The following is a 16,492-nucleotide window of genomic DNA, read 5'->3' on the forward strand; positions in this document are numbered from 1 at the left end:
GTACTGCATTTTGGAGTCTTTTGTGACTATGGTGGCTACTCCATTTCTTCTAAGAGATTCTTGTCCATAGTAGTAGATATAATGGTCATCTGAATTAAATTCACCCATTCCAGTCCATTTTAGTTTGCTGATTCCTAAAATGTTGACATTTACTCTTGCCATCTCCTATTTGACCACTTTCAATTTGCCTTGATTCATGGACCTAACATTCCAGGTTCCTATGCAATATTGCTCTTTATAGCATTGGACTTTGCTTCTATCACCGGTCACATCCACAACTGGGTGCTGTTTTTGCTTTGGCTCCATCTTTTCATTCTTTCTGGAGTTATTTCTCCACTGATCTCCAGTAGCATATTGGGCACCTACCAACCTGAGGAGATCATCTTTCTGTATAGTTTCCATTTTATTCCTTTTTTGTCCCAGTCTAATTATGAATACTTTGTATTAAAGTCTTCACTCCTCCTGTCCATCCATGCATCTGCATGACTGACCTAGAGTTAATGAGTCCTGTCTATGTTCTTTTCCTGTATATGAAATGGTAATCTATGGCAGTGACTCTTAAACAAGGATTTTTACAAATCCTTTTAAAAATCACCTATGGGGTTTTATTTATTTTATTTATATATTTTTAAAATATACATGCCAGTGCAGCAGGAGATTTGTATCCAGGTCAGTCGCATTGAATTGAGGCATCTGTAAATTCAAAAAGGTGCTATATATTATTATCAATACCTGATCTGTGCCTGTGGAAATCCACAATTGGTTGTCCTTTACTCTACTCATTGTTCCAATCTCTTTTCAAGTCATTGGAAACATCAAGACTGGCCCTTCTTCTTAGCCATATCTTGGCCTTCTGTCAGTATTTTCTTTATCCAGATTGTAACTGAAGCAAAGAGTCAATTTTTGCTTACTTTATGTTCTTCGATCCTAGAATTTTTCTTGTTCTAAGTGCCTTTGCATATAGTAGTAATCAAATATATTGTTACTTTTCATGAATATGCTAAAATCCTAATGCTACATTTATAAGAAATTTTGTTTCCACAGAAAAATTTTTTTAAAGAAAACATGATATATTTAAATCAAAAATTAATTTGTGACTACAAAAGAATTTTAACTTTGCTCAGATATTCAAAACTATTTGTGATGTATCAACAATTTAAAAGCAGGGCTGGAGGGAAAAACAAAAAGCCTTCGGTAGAATTGTTAATGGAACTTACTAACTTAAGATTAATTTAAAAAGAAAATTTTTTAAATGCTACGTTATTTTCTAAAAAATTTTTTGTGTAATTTAGAACCATATCAAAGTGAGATTATTGAGAACATAAAAATCCACTGGAGTTCTAAGTTCCAGGGAAAGAACAGGAAAATGACAAAAAATAAAAGGGAGAAAGTTCATGCACATACTTCCCACACACCCACCCCAGTCTTTTCCTCTTAAGGTTTCACATTTAAGCAGAGAAGAGACTGGATGGGAGACCCAGGGTTGACCCAGAGAGGCTGGGATGATAAAGACTAACTAGTCATCACTTAGAATCAAACTTTAACTTTTATCTGTTGAAGGAGTCTTTTGTGAAGTCTTGTTTGCTGGGCTATTGACAACTGTTGTATATTTGCAGGGGCATGTTTTTTAATACCATGGGGTACCTGGCAATCAGGGCCCTGATCAAAACAAAGGCAGTGTTACTTTTTCACCTCCTACTTATTATATTTATTTTTTGGGAAACTTTGTTTTCTCTCATTCCTGCTTCTGCTTCCTAAAGAGTGCTCATTGCTTTCTTCCAGGCATCTTGTATATTCTACTTAATTAAAGTCCTTTATTCCTGATTAACCAATTTTGTCTTTGCTCTAATTAAATGATTTTTATTAATCAAAATGTGTATTTCTGAATTAGTATCATCCAATTACAGATCTGTTACTCCCAGATCTGTATGTTGACCATATAAATGGTTAACTCTCATTTATATAAAACTGAGACTTAAAAGGCCAAGTACTTTTTAAACAAGGCATTAGTAACCCAGATTGACTTGTCACTGATGCAACTGCAAAGGAGTTAATTGTATTGCCATTATTTTTTTTGCTTGATATGCATCATGGACAATTTTCCCTTCCAGTACATTTAGAACTGCTTCATTTTTAATAACTACATGTTATACTATTGATAACAATTGCGTAAAAATGCTCAATTTTCCATCATTCTCTTGTTTGTGGCCCTAATAATCATTATTATTATCATCCCAGTCATTTTAATAATGAATAACATTTATTAAATCCTTATTATCCTTTACTATCCAGACACTACTGGATAGTAAATGCTTTACATGTATTAATTTACTTGATTATCATATTAGTGACCCTAGATATGATGATATTGGTAACCTCATATTAGGTATGAGAAAATTGAGGAATAGAGATGTAAAAAATTTTTTGCGTAAAGTCACCTTTACAGTAAGTGGCAGAGACAGGATATAAACTTGGAAAGAGTATCCTCAGAGCCAACACTGAAGTCAACCCAAGCATTTTACTGGTTGGTTGAGTTTTTTTGGCAGTTACACAAACTACAGCAAATAACATCATAATATATCAAAATCTGAGATATGTTTATAGTTTTTCCTAACCTCTTCATAATGGAAACTGGTTAAAAAACCGATCATAAAAAAGGAAAATATAAAAGTCCAATCATAAACAAGGAAAGTATAAAATCATTGACTCTCTAGGTTTGAAAAAAGGATTTTATGTGTAATTCAGTTGAATTGAGATAATTATGAATCTCAGCCAGTCATGTTCTCACCTGGTCTCTGGAGTCCTAAAGAACTTGTTCAAAACTTCTTTGTGCTAATACCTGTTCCTACTTTGTGTCATGTTTATTTGTGTATATGCCTCACTTCCACCTTTCATTCATGTTTTTTATTCTGCTGCTAATTGTTTTACATACAAAAGATACCAGTACTATTGTGGCTGAATTATTTCAGTATTTTAATGTAGAGCTTCTTTTCTTCCAAACAGGAGCAAAATTTATTGGAACTTTCCCCATCCCAGACACCTATAATCCAGATGATGATAAAATATATTTCTTTTTTCGTGAATCATCTCAAGAAGGGAGTACTTCTGATAAGACCATCATTTCTCGAGTTGGAAGAGTTTGTAAGGTATGATATATTTATTTTACTTTAGGCATATGTGTATATGTATGAATAATTAACCATGTAATTTTGAAGTTAATCCCATTATTCATAAATGGCAGAGTAAATTCATGTTATCCTATACATATAATTTTTGAGATCCAAAAGGGAAAAGAATTAAAAATTTTCCAATGTTAAAAATTATTTTTTCCAATCCCTGAGCTGTTTGCAGGTTTGAGTTAGCTCTGCTTGGCAGTTTGCTCCTTTTTATTGGTGGGCTATACCTCTGCCAGTTATCACTATTCCCAGTAAGACCACTGCATTGTCCTGATCCGTGGACATTAAAATGTTTTGTACAGTAAATAATCTTATTTTTAAATAGAAAGTAGCAGCATCACTAGCAGAATCATATCCATATTTTTTAATCAAAACACATCACATGTAAAATTATATATTTTTGCATAATAATTGAAAATGTAGTTATAATCTTACTATTTATTTTCTAGAGCATTAATCTAGATTAGGTTCTGAGAGAAAAACATGATAAGAAGGAAACACAAATAAACCAAAGAGAAAAACATTTATTTTGAAAACTGAAATTTTTAATACTACCATTTTGTGGAAATTACAAGAAAACAGAAACTCTATGAAACACTTCCATTTTGTGCCATCAAAGCTGTCATGTAAATAAATACAAGCTTTATAGAATAAAAATACTACTGCAATCATACTTTACAGCATTTTCTTTTGTTAGTGTGGATTTATCTTCACTAAAATCACTTTTCTTAAATATCCAGACACCTTCGGCATTAACTCAGTTACTAAGAGGAAGAACTGTTAACTTAATAAATACTCTCAGTGGGAAGGTTTCTTTGGTCTTGTACAAACTTTTTATTTTCTTCCATCTGAGCCTATCACTTTTTTTTCTCAACCTGTGCCCTCAGGCTTTTGAACACTTCCAGGGACAGAAATACAAACCTTCATTGCCCTTAAGAGTGCTAATGAAAACACAGTTTTTGAAAGAGGCCAAACTTGTGAGTGCAGATCATTCTTTATCTAGTGTCCTAGCCAGTAATGCTGTCTCCCATTGATCCCTTCACCCCCAGGGGACAGTCTCTGAAAAGCATCTTCATTCTTTCAGAGTCTTAAGAATTCACAGTCATTTCTCTTGAAGTCTCTTTCCTAGAGATGAATGGCCATTGCTTGGAGTAGTCGTAGTATGTGAGTGTACTGAAGCATGCCTTAGCACAACAGTACCCCAGCCCGGAGGCTGTGCTGTGGATGGACATCATGTGTATACATGAACCATGATAAGTATGTCACGAGAGATTTACAACAGTTAGATGTATTTTAAGAGTCACTTTGTGATGAACACATATAACAAGTATTAGCTTTGTGAACCAGTCCAATACTTGTTTCTTGATAGGTCGATTCTATTTGATAGAAATTTGTTTATAACAAAATCATCTTTTTATGCTCATATTAAATATACTGAAAGTTAACTTTAGAGGTGAAGAAATACACAGGTTGCCCCATTTATACATTTGTATTATAAAAATATAATCTAGACTTTAAGTATCAGCATGGGTTATTTTATTTATGAACAAACTCCTACAGAACTGAAAAAACAGAGACTGAAATATGAGTCTTTCCATCACAAAAAACTTTTGAGACCACACAGCAAGATTTTGCCATGCTATTATGTTTGAATAAAAAAGCTAACAAATTGTGAGATCAAATAAGAACGTGTGATGGATGAATTTCCTTCAAAAAAATGAAATAGAGGTTATTCTTAAATTGATGCATCTCTTTACTCAATCCCTGTCTTCAGTTAGCACCTTCTTCCGAATTTCCTGCTACACATATGATCCACTGGTCAGTGTTTACAATATTTGGTTCTAAATGCATCTTTGTAATTTCTTAATTTCTATCCTGCCCTGTCCAAGTTTCTAACTTACCTAATAATTTAGGATTAGCTTAGTAAAAAGTGAACACTCCTAAGATTTCACTGACAAGATTAAAAATGATTTGAAATCTTAAAAAAAAAGTCCTGCAAAAGAATAACAAGTTTAATTTAAAAAAATAGCTATTGAGCATCATTATGGTTGCTGTTATACATTATTTTCACATACAAATTATTTTGGGACACTTTTGGGAATATATTTATTTATCTATTTCATTTTTTTTATCCAGAAGGTTATTATAATACTGTTTTTCTGTTTTCAACATATAGTAATATAATGTATGTCTATGCTGTGAAACAAAATGATGTTCAATTAAAAAAGATCTAAGAAGGAAGAGAGCATGCTAGAGAGTTAAGACTAACTGTGTCCACTGTACTGAATTTACAAAGCTTTTCAGTAACATGAGCTTTTCCTGAGTATAAAGCTTTTCCTTTATACTATTTGTTCCACCAGGATATCCTTATTCCACAGGGATATTTTTTAGGAAATACTAAGCTTTTGTTGTTCTTGTTCTTGTTGTTTTTGTTTTGTTTTCTTTTGGGGAGGCTTCCTTGGTAGCTCAGCTGGTCAAGAATCTGCCTGCAATGCAGGAGACCCCAGTTCAATTCCTGGGTTGGAAAGATCTGCTGGAGAAGGGATAGGCTACCCACTCCAGTCTTGGGCTTCTCTGGTGGCTCAGGTGGTAAAGAATCTGCCCACAATGCGGGGGACCTGGGTTCAATCCCTGGATTGGGAAGATTCCCCTGAAAAAGGGAATGGCTACCCACTCCAATATTCTGGCCTAGATAATTCCATGGACTATACAGGTCACAAAGAGTCAGACACGACTGAGAGACTTTCATTTTCAGTTTACCTGAGAACCTTCAGCCCAGTGAAAAAACTGTTGACATTTTAAGAGCTCCCTACCTCTACAGCTACTAAAGTAAAAGTTGTTTTATTGACCTGACAAAGGAATTACTATTAGACTGAGTGGTAGAGGGACCAGATATCAAATTGCCAACATCTGCTGGATCATTGAAAAAGCAAGAGAGTTACAGAAAAACATCTATTTCTGCTTTTTTGATTATGCCAAAGCCTTTGACTGTGTGGATCACAATAAACTGTGGAAAATTCTGAAAAAGATGGGAATACCAGACCACCTTACCTGCCTCTTGAGAAACCTATATGCAGGTCAGGAAGCAACAGTTAGAACTGGACATGGAAGAACAGACTGGTTCCAAATAGGAAAAGGAGTACGTCAAGGCAGTATATTGTCACCCTGCTTAATTAACTTATATGCAAGGTACATCATGAGAAACGCTGGGCTGGATGAAGCACAAGCTGGAATCAAGATTGCCAGGAGAAATATCAATAACCTCAGATATGCAGATGACACTGCCCTAATGGCAGAAAGTGAAGAAGAACTAAAGAGCCTCTTGATGAAAGTGAAAGCAAGTGAAAAAGTTGGCTTAAAGCTCAACATTCAGAAAACGAAGATCATGGCATCCAGCCCCATCACTTCATGGGAAATAGATGGGGAAACAGTGGAAACAGTGTCAGACTTTATTTTTTGGGGCTCCAAAATCACTGCAGATGGTGATTGCAGCCATGAAATTAAAAGACGCTTACTCCTTGGAAGGAAAGTTTTGACCAAACTAGACTGCATATTAAAAAGCAGAGATATTACTTTGTCAACAAAAGTCCGTCTAGTCAAGGCTATAGTTTTTCCAGTAGTCATGTATGGATGTGAGAGGTGGACTATAAAGAAAGCTGAGTGCAGAATAATTGATGCTTTTGAACTGTGGTGTTGGAGAAGACTCTTGAGAGTCCCTTGGACTGCAAGGAGATCCAACCAGTCCATCCTAAAGGAGATCAGTTCTGGGTGTTCATTGGAAGGATTGATTTGAAACTGAAACTCCAATATTTTGGCCACTTGAGGCAAAGAGCTGACTCATTTGAAAAGACCCTGATGCTGAGAAAGATTGGGGGCGGGAGGAGAAGGAGACCACAGAGGATGAGATGGTTGGATGGTATCACCGACTCAATGGACATGAGTTTGGGTAGACTTCGGGAGTTGGTGATGGACAGGGAGGCCTGGCATGCTGCAGTCCATGGGGCCACAAAGAGTCAGACATGACTGAGCAACTTAACTGACTGAGTGGTATATTGTGATTGGCAGGGAGGAGGTTTTGGAAATAGTCAAAAATTACACAAAAATGAACAAAGAACTGTTTACATGATAAGGGTGAATCTTTCTGTAACCCATTCCTTTATTATTTTATCATTTCATTATTTCAACAACAAAACATAAGTTCTGTGGAAACTGCAGTACACTAGATGCTGGGTGGTAAGTAAACTACTGTCTATCTTCTTTAACACCTTACAATACATGTGAGGGTAATTGAGATACAAACAAATAATCACAGTGTAATGTGATCAAGGTCAGACTGAGAACTCTGTGCACTCCATGAAACCTAATAATTGAGAGGTAGGAGGACTACACCAAGGGCAGGAAAGGAGGATAGGCATTTCAGGCAGCATTGTGACAAAATACATTTTGTTTACAGAACAGTGATATCTTGTTGTCAGTGGAAATTGAGAGATGGTGGGAAGCAATGTTATCTCTTAAATTGTGGTTAATTGGAAGATAAACAGTATTATTTTCATATTAAGGAGTTTCAATTCTATCATTCAGACAATGAGAAGTTATAAATGTTTTTAGGAAGAGAAGTGACCTCTAGGTATTTAGCAGTTCTTTTAGGAATGCATATGCATTGAGAAACATTTGTGACTGAGAGACCCGTTAGGTAGTTTCCCAAAGAAAGTAAGAATAAAGAGATATGGGTAAGTTCAAGAGATATTTTTAAAATAGAATGTATGTTAATTTCTAAAAGGTCCTAAATTTACTACCACTCTTTTATTAATTGCCTGATGTAGAAAAGGATTGTCCAATAGAACTTTCTGCAATGATGGGAATGTTCTGTATCTAAACTCTACAGCATAGTAGCCATGTGGCTATTAGTGATCACCTATGCCTAATATGACTAATATAGCTAAGGAACTTAATTTTTGGTGTTATTTAATTTTAATTAATTGCAATTTAAATAGCCTTGTATGGCTAGTGGCTACAATATAAATATAGACTATCAAAACATTCATTTACTTAACACATTGGTAACCAGCCCTCTACAGGGCATTTCTAAGCAACAATTTGATAGAAGTTTTAAAAAAAATCACACTTGGGCTCACTTAGCTTATAACCTACCACATGATATCTGAATGAAACAAGAAAACACATAGATTAACACATAGTTGGAAGGTGTGATAAATGCTATAATGGAAAAATCACATGGTGCAATTGGAAAAATAAGTAAACTTAAGATTGGAATGGAGGGTCTTTTTTGAATCAGATGATAAAAATAATTAGGAAGTTGCAGGGCAAAGGTAATAGGGATGATGAAGAACATCACAGGCAGAAGGAAAAGCGCATGTGAAATCTCAGAGGAGGGAAAAAACACTTAAGAAATAAAAAGGTTTACTGTGATTGGAGCAAAACAGATGGATTGAAAATTAGCAGGATAGTGGTCATTTCCTTTGAAACCATGTATAAAGTTTCACCAGTCTTCAGAAGTCTTTATTTCCCCGACCACAATTAGAATCGACTGATACTGCAGGTATTGACTCCATGATGTTATATGAAAGGCTGCAACAACTTCCTGTCTTACTAGATCCTCCATGCATTTTAATTCTCCCTTACTGCTGTTCTAGAGACCTTGATACTAGTCGTGTAGACAAGAGACTCCTATACTGTTAGTAACTGGTTTCCAGAAGATAAGGCACATATTAGGAAAATGCACAAAGAGATACATTCTGACATTTAAGATAAGAAACACCAAGAAAAGTTTATGGGCATAAATTTTATATTGGACCATATTGAACTTGATGTTCTCAGTTATGCTGCCATAATAACCAGTTGAAAATACAAAACCTGAGACTCAGTAATGTCTAGATTCATGAATGTGGAAATCACCAGTGTATTGGTAGTTCTTGAAGTGATGGAAATGTCTGAAATTGCCCAGGAAGATTTGTAGTACAAGATCAAAGGGCAAGGACAAAATCCCGAGGGACAATAACATTTGAGAAAGAGCAGAGTGAAATGTCCACAAAGGCATTGAGAAGAAATAGTTTGATAGCAGATAGAGAACTGGACAAGAATGTTGTCACAAGTCAGGGATAGAAACTGTTTGAAGAAGAAAGCAGTTGTCAGTAATGTCAGATACCGACATGTCTGACATTGTCAAGTATAATTACGACTAAAATCCAGGTACTAGTTTTGGCAGTAAGAATATAATCAGTAACTTTTGCCCAAATGATACAAATCATTTGCCCAATTTAAAGTGAAATCTAGGCTTACATTTCTGCTGTACTTTTTTTCTAGCTCAGTTTCTTAGCCTAGATAATGAGGACAGTCAATTCTTCCCTGACTGGTTTATCCCACAAATGAAAGGCTTGTATGGGATCCCATGAACTTGGATATGACAGATACAGAGGAAAGTACTAGAAAACAAGGGCTACAGTGTTCAAGCAGTGAACCATCTAAGAGATTGACATGTAAATAATGTGAGTACATGATCATACTGTCTTAATCATGTATGCACACACGTCCTATGTACACATTTTTGGAGGCAGATCAATTAACTGCTTAGGAGTGTAAGATAATAGTGTGTGTATATTGTGGGAGGTTTGGTGGTGCTGAGAGGCAGATTAGTTACTGAGAAGAGATGGTATTTTACTCATTTTAAATGTTAAAATTACTATTATTACTTTCCCATCATTTTTAGCCCTATTTGTGCTTTGAGGATGGATCTTATTTCTGCATGGAGTCAAAGAATTTGCAGACATCTCCTGGTGGCTGCTTCCCTGGTGGCTCAGACGGTAAAGCGTCTGCCTGCAATGCAGGAGACCCGGGGTTCAATCCCTGGGTTGGGAAGATCCCCTGGAGAAGGAAATGGCAACCCACCCCAGTACTCTTGCCTGGAAAAGTCCATGAACTGAGGAGCCTGGTAGGCTACAGCCCATGGGATCGCAAAGAGTCGGACATGACTGAGTGACTTCAGTTTCAGTTTTTCAGTTTCAGTTTCAATTCCTGGTGGCTCAGATGGTAAAGAATCTACCTGCAGTGCAGTAGACCTGGGTTCAATTCTTGGGTTGGGAAGTTCCCCTGGAGAAGGGAATGGCAACCTGCTCCAGTATTCTTGCCTGGAAAATCTCATAGACAGAGGAGCCTGGAGGAGTACAGTCCATGGGGTCACAAAGAGTCAAACATGACTGAGCAACTAATACCCACTGGTGAAAATTATGTGAACAATTTAAACAGTGCAAATTTTAGACAAGAAATAGGAATGAGAGATTCGCTAAATAGTAAAGAAACTCACCTAGAAGATAATTTCATAGGGTGCTGTTGATCAATGACAGCCTCAAGAGAGTAAGTACCTTCATTCAAAGAATCTCTTCAAACAGAGTATGATTATCATTATAAATGGCAATAAATCTAATGAATTGTTTTCCAGTAGTGTCACTACTTTCTAGTCAAACTACTCATTCAGTTTTCTCAAATTTAAAATAAAGTGTTTAGCCTAGAGTGTTTTCTAAAGTCTTTGCCAGGCTCTATAATTCTTGGATTTGAACAGTCAGTATTTTCAAGTACTAAATGGTGCACCTTATACCCTGGACTGCTCTCGTGATGGTAAATTACACAAATCTTTGTGGTGAAGTAATAAATGCTAACTGAAAGAGTAGGTGAAGCTTCATGAAATAAACCTTCTGAAAAGATTTATGTCTAATTACTTTGCAAGCTAGTCCTTTCTGATGTGATGTTTATTACTGTGTGTTTGTGTGTCTGTCTGTCTGTCTGTGTTTCTTTTCAAAACCCATCCTGTAATATGTGGAAATACCAGTCACGTTAGTGGAGCTTGCTCGAAACTTTCTGCCTCAAGTTTGTTTTGCATTATTTTTGGATTCTATTCATTTAGCTTACTTATGCTAGCCCACTCCAGATTCCAGCTGCAGGTTGTGCCAGCTCTGTTTTTGTCCTGCGGTATTTCCTTTTGTCCACGCCAGGAATTCAGCTTGGATGGACCTTTCACATAACTTGCCTGGGGGTCTAATTAATAGCCCTTTTGCTTCGATTCTACTTGCATTGTCTATTTTGATATATGGTCCTATTTGGACAATTACTGCCTTTGAAGATTTGTGTTTTTAGGCTGATGACACTTTCGTATTTATTGATCTCCCTCTTGTGTGTGTGCGTGTTTTTTTTTTTTTTTTTTTTTTTTGCTTACTTACAGCTTGTCGCGTACAACCTAATGAGAGATTTAGAGCCTAGAGTTACAGATGTGCTTTTGCTTCACTTCCATCTGTTTTCCTGTCAGAAATTCCTAGGCCAGGGTTTATACTGTTGGCTATAGCTTTTTTAACTTTTTTTTTAATTTAATGAACTCTGATCCTACCTGAAAAAGTCTGCTGAATGTGCCTAGATATGCCTAAATTTAATCTGTTAAATCTTCTCAGACAGTGATTTTTTGAACACAGTGTATTACCCGAGTCCTGCATTTCTAATAATCTTCTTGAAGTAGTTAGAAAAACATGTTCTCCATTTTCGTTCTCCAACGACAAACCAAAAACAATCATCTCTAAACACTAGAGTTCTTTTCAGAAAAAAAAAAAAGAAAAGAAATGTTTGTCTTGAAAGCCTATTCACAAGTTATCCCTTAAAAACCACTGTGTTCAATACCTGTCATCCAAGTTTTTGTTTGTTTTTTCTTCTCCCCTTTGAGATATTCAAGTTTCCCTAGTTTTGCTTCTTTTACTACCAAGGTATTTCAAGATTATTAGTAGATAAATAGAAGACTCATTATTATTTTCCTTTTCTGCTTTTATTTTTAGTGGTCATAACTTGTTTTGCATCTCTATGAAATAGTTAAAGGAAACACAGTTAAGACATATTTTTGAAGAAGTCATATGCTGAAAAGGAAAGTAAAACATAGTTCTCTCATTTGATTCAGTGGGTTTCACGTCACTATTTTCCATGAGTTCTTTAATGTATTAGAATATCCTCATTTAAGCTCTTCCTTGCAGTATAACAATGTATTTTAATATATATGGTATGTCTTTCTAATTAGTCTCCTGGGAATCTTATGCTGGTTTTGACTTTTTATTTCTACCACATGATGATCATAGTTTCAAGCTTCTAAATAGGCCATCCTGCATTTGATTACCCTTATCATTTTTGACATATATAGCCTATATAGATCATCTATATTAAGTTTACAGAGTTTCTAAATTTTGTCCCTAGAATAATTCAGTGAAGAGTGAGGCACCCAGAGAGAAATACATTAAACAATTGCTCTGAAATGTTAGTTACTATGATTTTATCTCCAGAATTTCCTGGTGCAAATGGGTGATTTGAAGCTTTTTCTCAAGAGAAGATTATTTAAAACCTGCAAGGTACAGCAGTTATTATAAATGACAAATCAGATACAGAATATGAGTGATGTTTTAAAATATTATTCAACAGGCATTAAAGACACAGAAGTATTAACTTGCCTAAATATTTTTGAATTTGTAAAAAGGATCAATAGAAAGCCTGTGGCACCCTACTCCAGTACTCTTGCCTGGAAAATCCCATGGATGGAGGAGCCTGGTAGGCTGCAGTCCATGCTAAGGGTCGGACACAACTGAGCGACTTCCCTTTCACTTTTCACTTTCATGCATTGGAGAAGGAAATGGCAACCCACTCCAGTGTTCTTGCCTGGAGAATCCTAGGGACGGGGTAGCCTGGTGGGCTGCCGTCTATGGGGTCGCACAGAGTTGGACACAACTGAAGTGACTTAGCAGCAGCAGCAGCAGAAAGCCTGTATGTTTGTCTCAATGTGATAGTGTCAGTTATAGAAAAACAAATGTTTTGTATTTTAATATTTAGATCATACTTCAGAAGAAAGTAGGTAGTGTTAGTTCAAGATAAAATCTCTGAGTATAAATGTTATTGACAGCTAGAATGGTGGAGAGGGGTTCACAAATGTGCATAGATTATGGTTTTTAAAGTGCTTCAGGGAATTGCATTCTCTTGTCTGCACAAAGAAGCAGGAGAGTTCCATTAGGCAAAATAACTTTTAAGCAAAGGAGAATTTATAACCTCTGACTTAACCATCAAACTGTTTTTCTTAAGTGTTTAAGGTGTTTATTTATTTGAAAAATCTGGTGTCCTTCAAATTTAACTAATTAATATGGTTACAGATTTCTGAATGCACATCTGTATTTTAATTGAATACGCTGTGTTCAGTGTTCACAAATGTCTTGAAGATTTCATTGATTTACAGAATCTTGAGGATTTAAGAGCATAGGAGCTGAACAGCAGTTAATACACTAAGAGCTTCTGTTTCTCAGTATAAAGGTGAACATGACAATATTTATAAAGTGTTGAGAGATCCTTGGAGAGGATGTTATACAGAGATAAAATCATGTTTAACAGATGAACCCAGCATAGTGACCTAAAGGTCAAAAGATACACTCAATAAAAGTTCACGTGTGACAGCTTGTAGCTACTCTATGTGTCCATGTAAGATTTATAAGGACTTGAGTTTGCTGTGACAGAAGAAGGAAAATGGAATTACTATTAACCTGCCTCCTGGCTGATCTCCCCATTAGGAGATTCCAGGATTAGAAGATAATAGTATTTTACAATATGCAGCTATCACCCAATCAAATGATTCGGAGATACTCTATTTTAAACTGCACAAAGATTGTGAATTGTTTTTCATTTAAAATATTTTTGGTTTTCATTAATCACTTTAAAATTAAGAAATATGGCAAACGTAAAAAAAACTATAGAGAATGAAAAAACAGGCACCTTCTACACTCACTACCCACATTGTACACATGTGGTTGGGCTTGTTTACATTTAATTTCATTGCTACTTTCATCTGCATCTTTGTGGAGAGGATGGCAAGGCTCTTGGCAGTCTGACCACAAAGAAGCTGTGGAGTGGAAACACACAGAACTGACCAATGACTAAAAGCTGCTGATTTTGACATCTCAATAATAAAGCTACAGTGTTAGTGAGATAGTTGTGTTCTTTAGAACCTCACAAAAGTAAGCAAGGAGGTGACAGTTTAGTACAAAAGTGGTTACTTCCCTTTCAGCCCTCTTCTGGGCTTAAAGTTCTCAGGGGGGATTTTGTGGATTTGCAAACAAATCCAGAGACTGAGAGCTGGCCCACAAAATCAGTCAACTGACACTTCTCTGCAGGAGAAATACAACTCCTTATGAACTGAACTTTGCCATCCCAGGTCATGCTTCTGGATGTCTGTAAGAGTTACTATCCAGTCATTAAATGCTTATAATCCATTCCTGAGAGCTATTATCCCAGAAACTATACTTGTTTTCCCGTTGACAGCAGGCAGCTTTCATCTTTGACCTGGATTTTTGTGTTTGTTTTTATCTTTGTATTCCTTGAGAGGCCACGCATGGCGGCTCAATTGGTAGGCAAGAAACTTTAAAGATTTTTTTGCTCAAAGTACTGCAGTTTCTATTTGTCAGATTGAAAAAAAAAATATTCAGACAGTATAAATCTATTTTCTTTTCAACAAATTTGGAGCTAAGAGAATAGGTAGAGTTTTTGATGGTTTGTCTTAAAATATGGATGATAACTGCAAATATAAAGGAGACAGTGTTTGAAAATAAGCCATTTCTTGTCACTTTTATCTCATAGTATGTTGAAAAGAGAATGTGATTGCTCATTGTTATGATGACATAGTAATGTGTACAGTGTTAAAGTAATGTCATGGAGCAAATACTTGATACTATCTGCTTATTCACTTAGAGAAATCATTTGGATAACTGCTAGGGGTAGAGCAGTGAACCAAACATGATCCCTAGTATTGTAGTTATGATAGGCGATCTGTTTCTTCATGCACGTTGAGTCAATATCTTTCTGAATAATTACAGATAACATATTTTTTTTCCACAGGCAGTATACTGTGCATTATACAGAATTCATTATTACCTTAGGAGGAAGCATTAATATTACGGAGAAGGCAATGGCACCCCACTCCAGTACTCTTGCCTGGAAAATCCCATGGATGGAGGAGCCTGGTGGGCTGCAGTCCACGGGGTCGCTGGAAGTTGGACACGAAGCATTAATATTAACATCTGGGTTTATATTAAGTGATATGAGGATATTAGCAGTATAAGTAAAAACTATGTCTAGGAAAATCTGCCTTTGTACCTGCAGACATTGGAAATCATTTACTAGCTAGCTGAAATATTTTTATTATTGAGCAGTGATACTTAAATAATAGATGTGGGTTCGATCCCTATGTCAGGAAGATCCCCTGGAGAAGGAAATGGTAACCCACTCCAGTATTCTTGCCTGGGAAATCTCATGGACAAAGGAGCCTAGTGGGCTACAGTCCACGAGGTTGCAAAGAGTTAGATACAATTTAGCAACTAAACAACAACAACAGTTCAAGTAATAGAGTCACAATATACAAAATATAAATTTAAGAGCAATTACAGTCATGTTTGCTTCTAGAGGGTTATTATATAAAATATGTATTCATTTTCTTTCACTTCTTTGCTAATTATTAAATCTTTTAGTAATTCTTCATTATGTACTAAATTATATATACAGACACTTTGGTCTGGTATCAAAGCCTTCCTTGATCTTACCCCAGTTTACTTTGCAATATTTTTCTCTATTTCAGTTTATCCCAGTCTTCATCTAAACCAGATTTGTCCTGGTTCACCTTACTCATCTCTGTTTCCCCAATTGTTCTTTGCCCCTCATTTGCAGCATCTAGAATATTTCTGAACCAATCTCTGAATGTATGAATCCACCTGTAATCTTAGACAATATTAAATCTTAGTAGTTCTGTCCTCGTTTTCCTAACAAATTTCAGAGAAGGCTCAGATTTTTTGGCATTTATCTCTATTTTTATCTGTACTTTTTCTAAAGACTTCTGTCAATTTTATCTTGTATTTTTATTCACTAATTATTCAATATATTTTAATAAATGCCTGACAGTCAGGATGTTAGTGGTATATTTGGAGTAGATGCTGGATAAAAGAATAAGAATACATTTTCTAATTAGAATTTAAAACTCTCAGAAAAATCAACTAGAAGTTATTTTGCTTTTTATTATTGCCATGTGTTAATAGTTCTATACAGTGTCAGTGGCAGAATATTATTGCCAGAAAAATCTTTTGTTTGTCCAAGTTCTAAACAATTGCTGTGGTTACCATTGTGTTTCTATTATGTATATTTACATGTGTATGTATACTCAGCCCCCAACACACATGAACTCAGCTACACACATTTCAAGGGTAAGCTCATATTGAGGGAATGCCCTGGTGGTCCAGTGGTTAAGACTC

The 16,492-nt window shown here is 35.7% G+C and overlaps 1 protein-coding gene across 1 annotated transcript in view; it reads left to right on the plus strand.

The window, feature by feature from the left end:
- SEMA3D (semaphorin 3D) overlaps positions 1-16,492 on the plus strand; it is a 139,696-nt gene that overhangs the window by 72,199 nt on the left and 51,005 nt on the right. Inside the window, exon 7 of the mRNA XM_040260709.1 lies at positions 3,004-3,146. Within this exon, the coding sequence (XP_040116643.1) occupies positions 3,004-3,146 (143 nt within the window). The remainder of the gene's footprint in view (positions 1-3,003; positions 3,147-16,492) is intronic.

The sequence above is a fragment of the Oryx dammah genome, unplaced genomic scaffold (genome assembly GCF_014754425.2).
Source record: "Oryx dammah isolate SB20612 unplaced genomic scaffold, SCBI_Odam_1.1 HiC_scaffold_18, whole genome shotgun sequence".
Lineage (NCBI taxonomy): Eukaryota > Metazoa > Chordata > Mammalia > Artiodactyla > Bovidae > Oryx > Oryx dammah.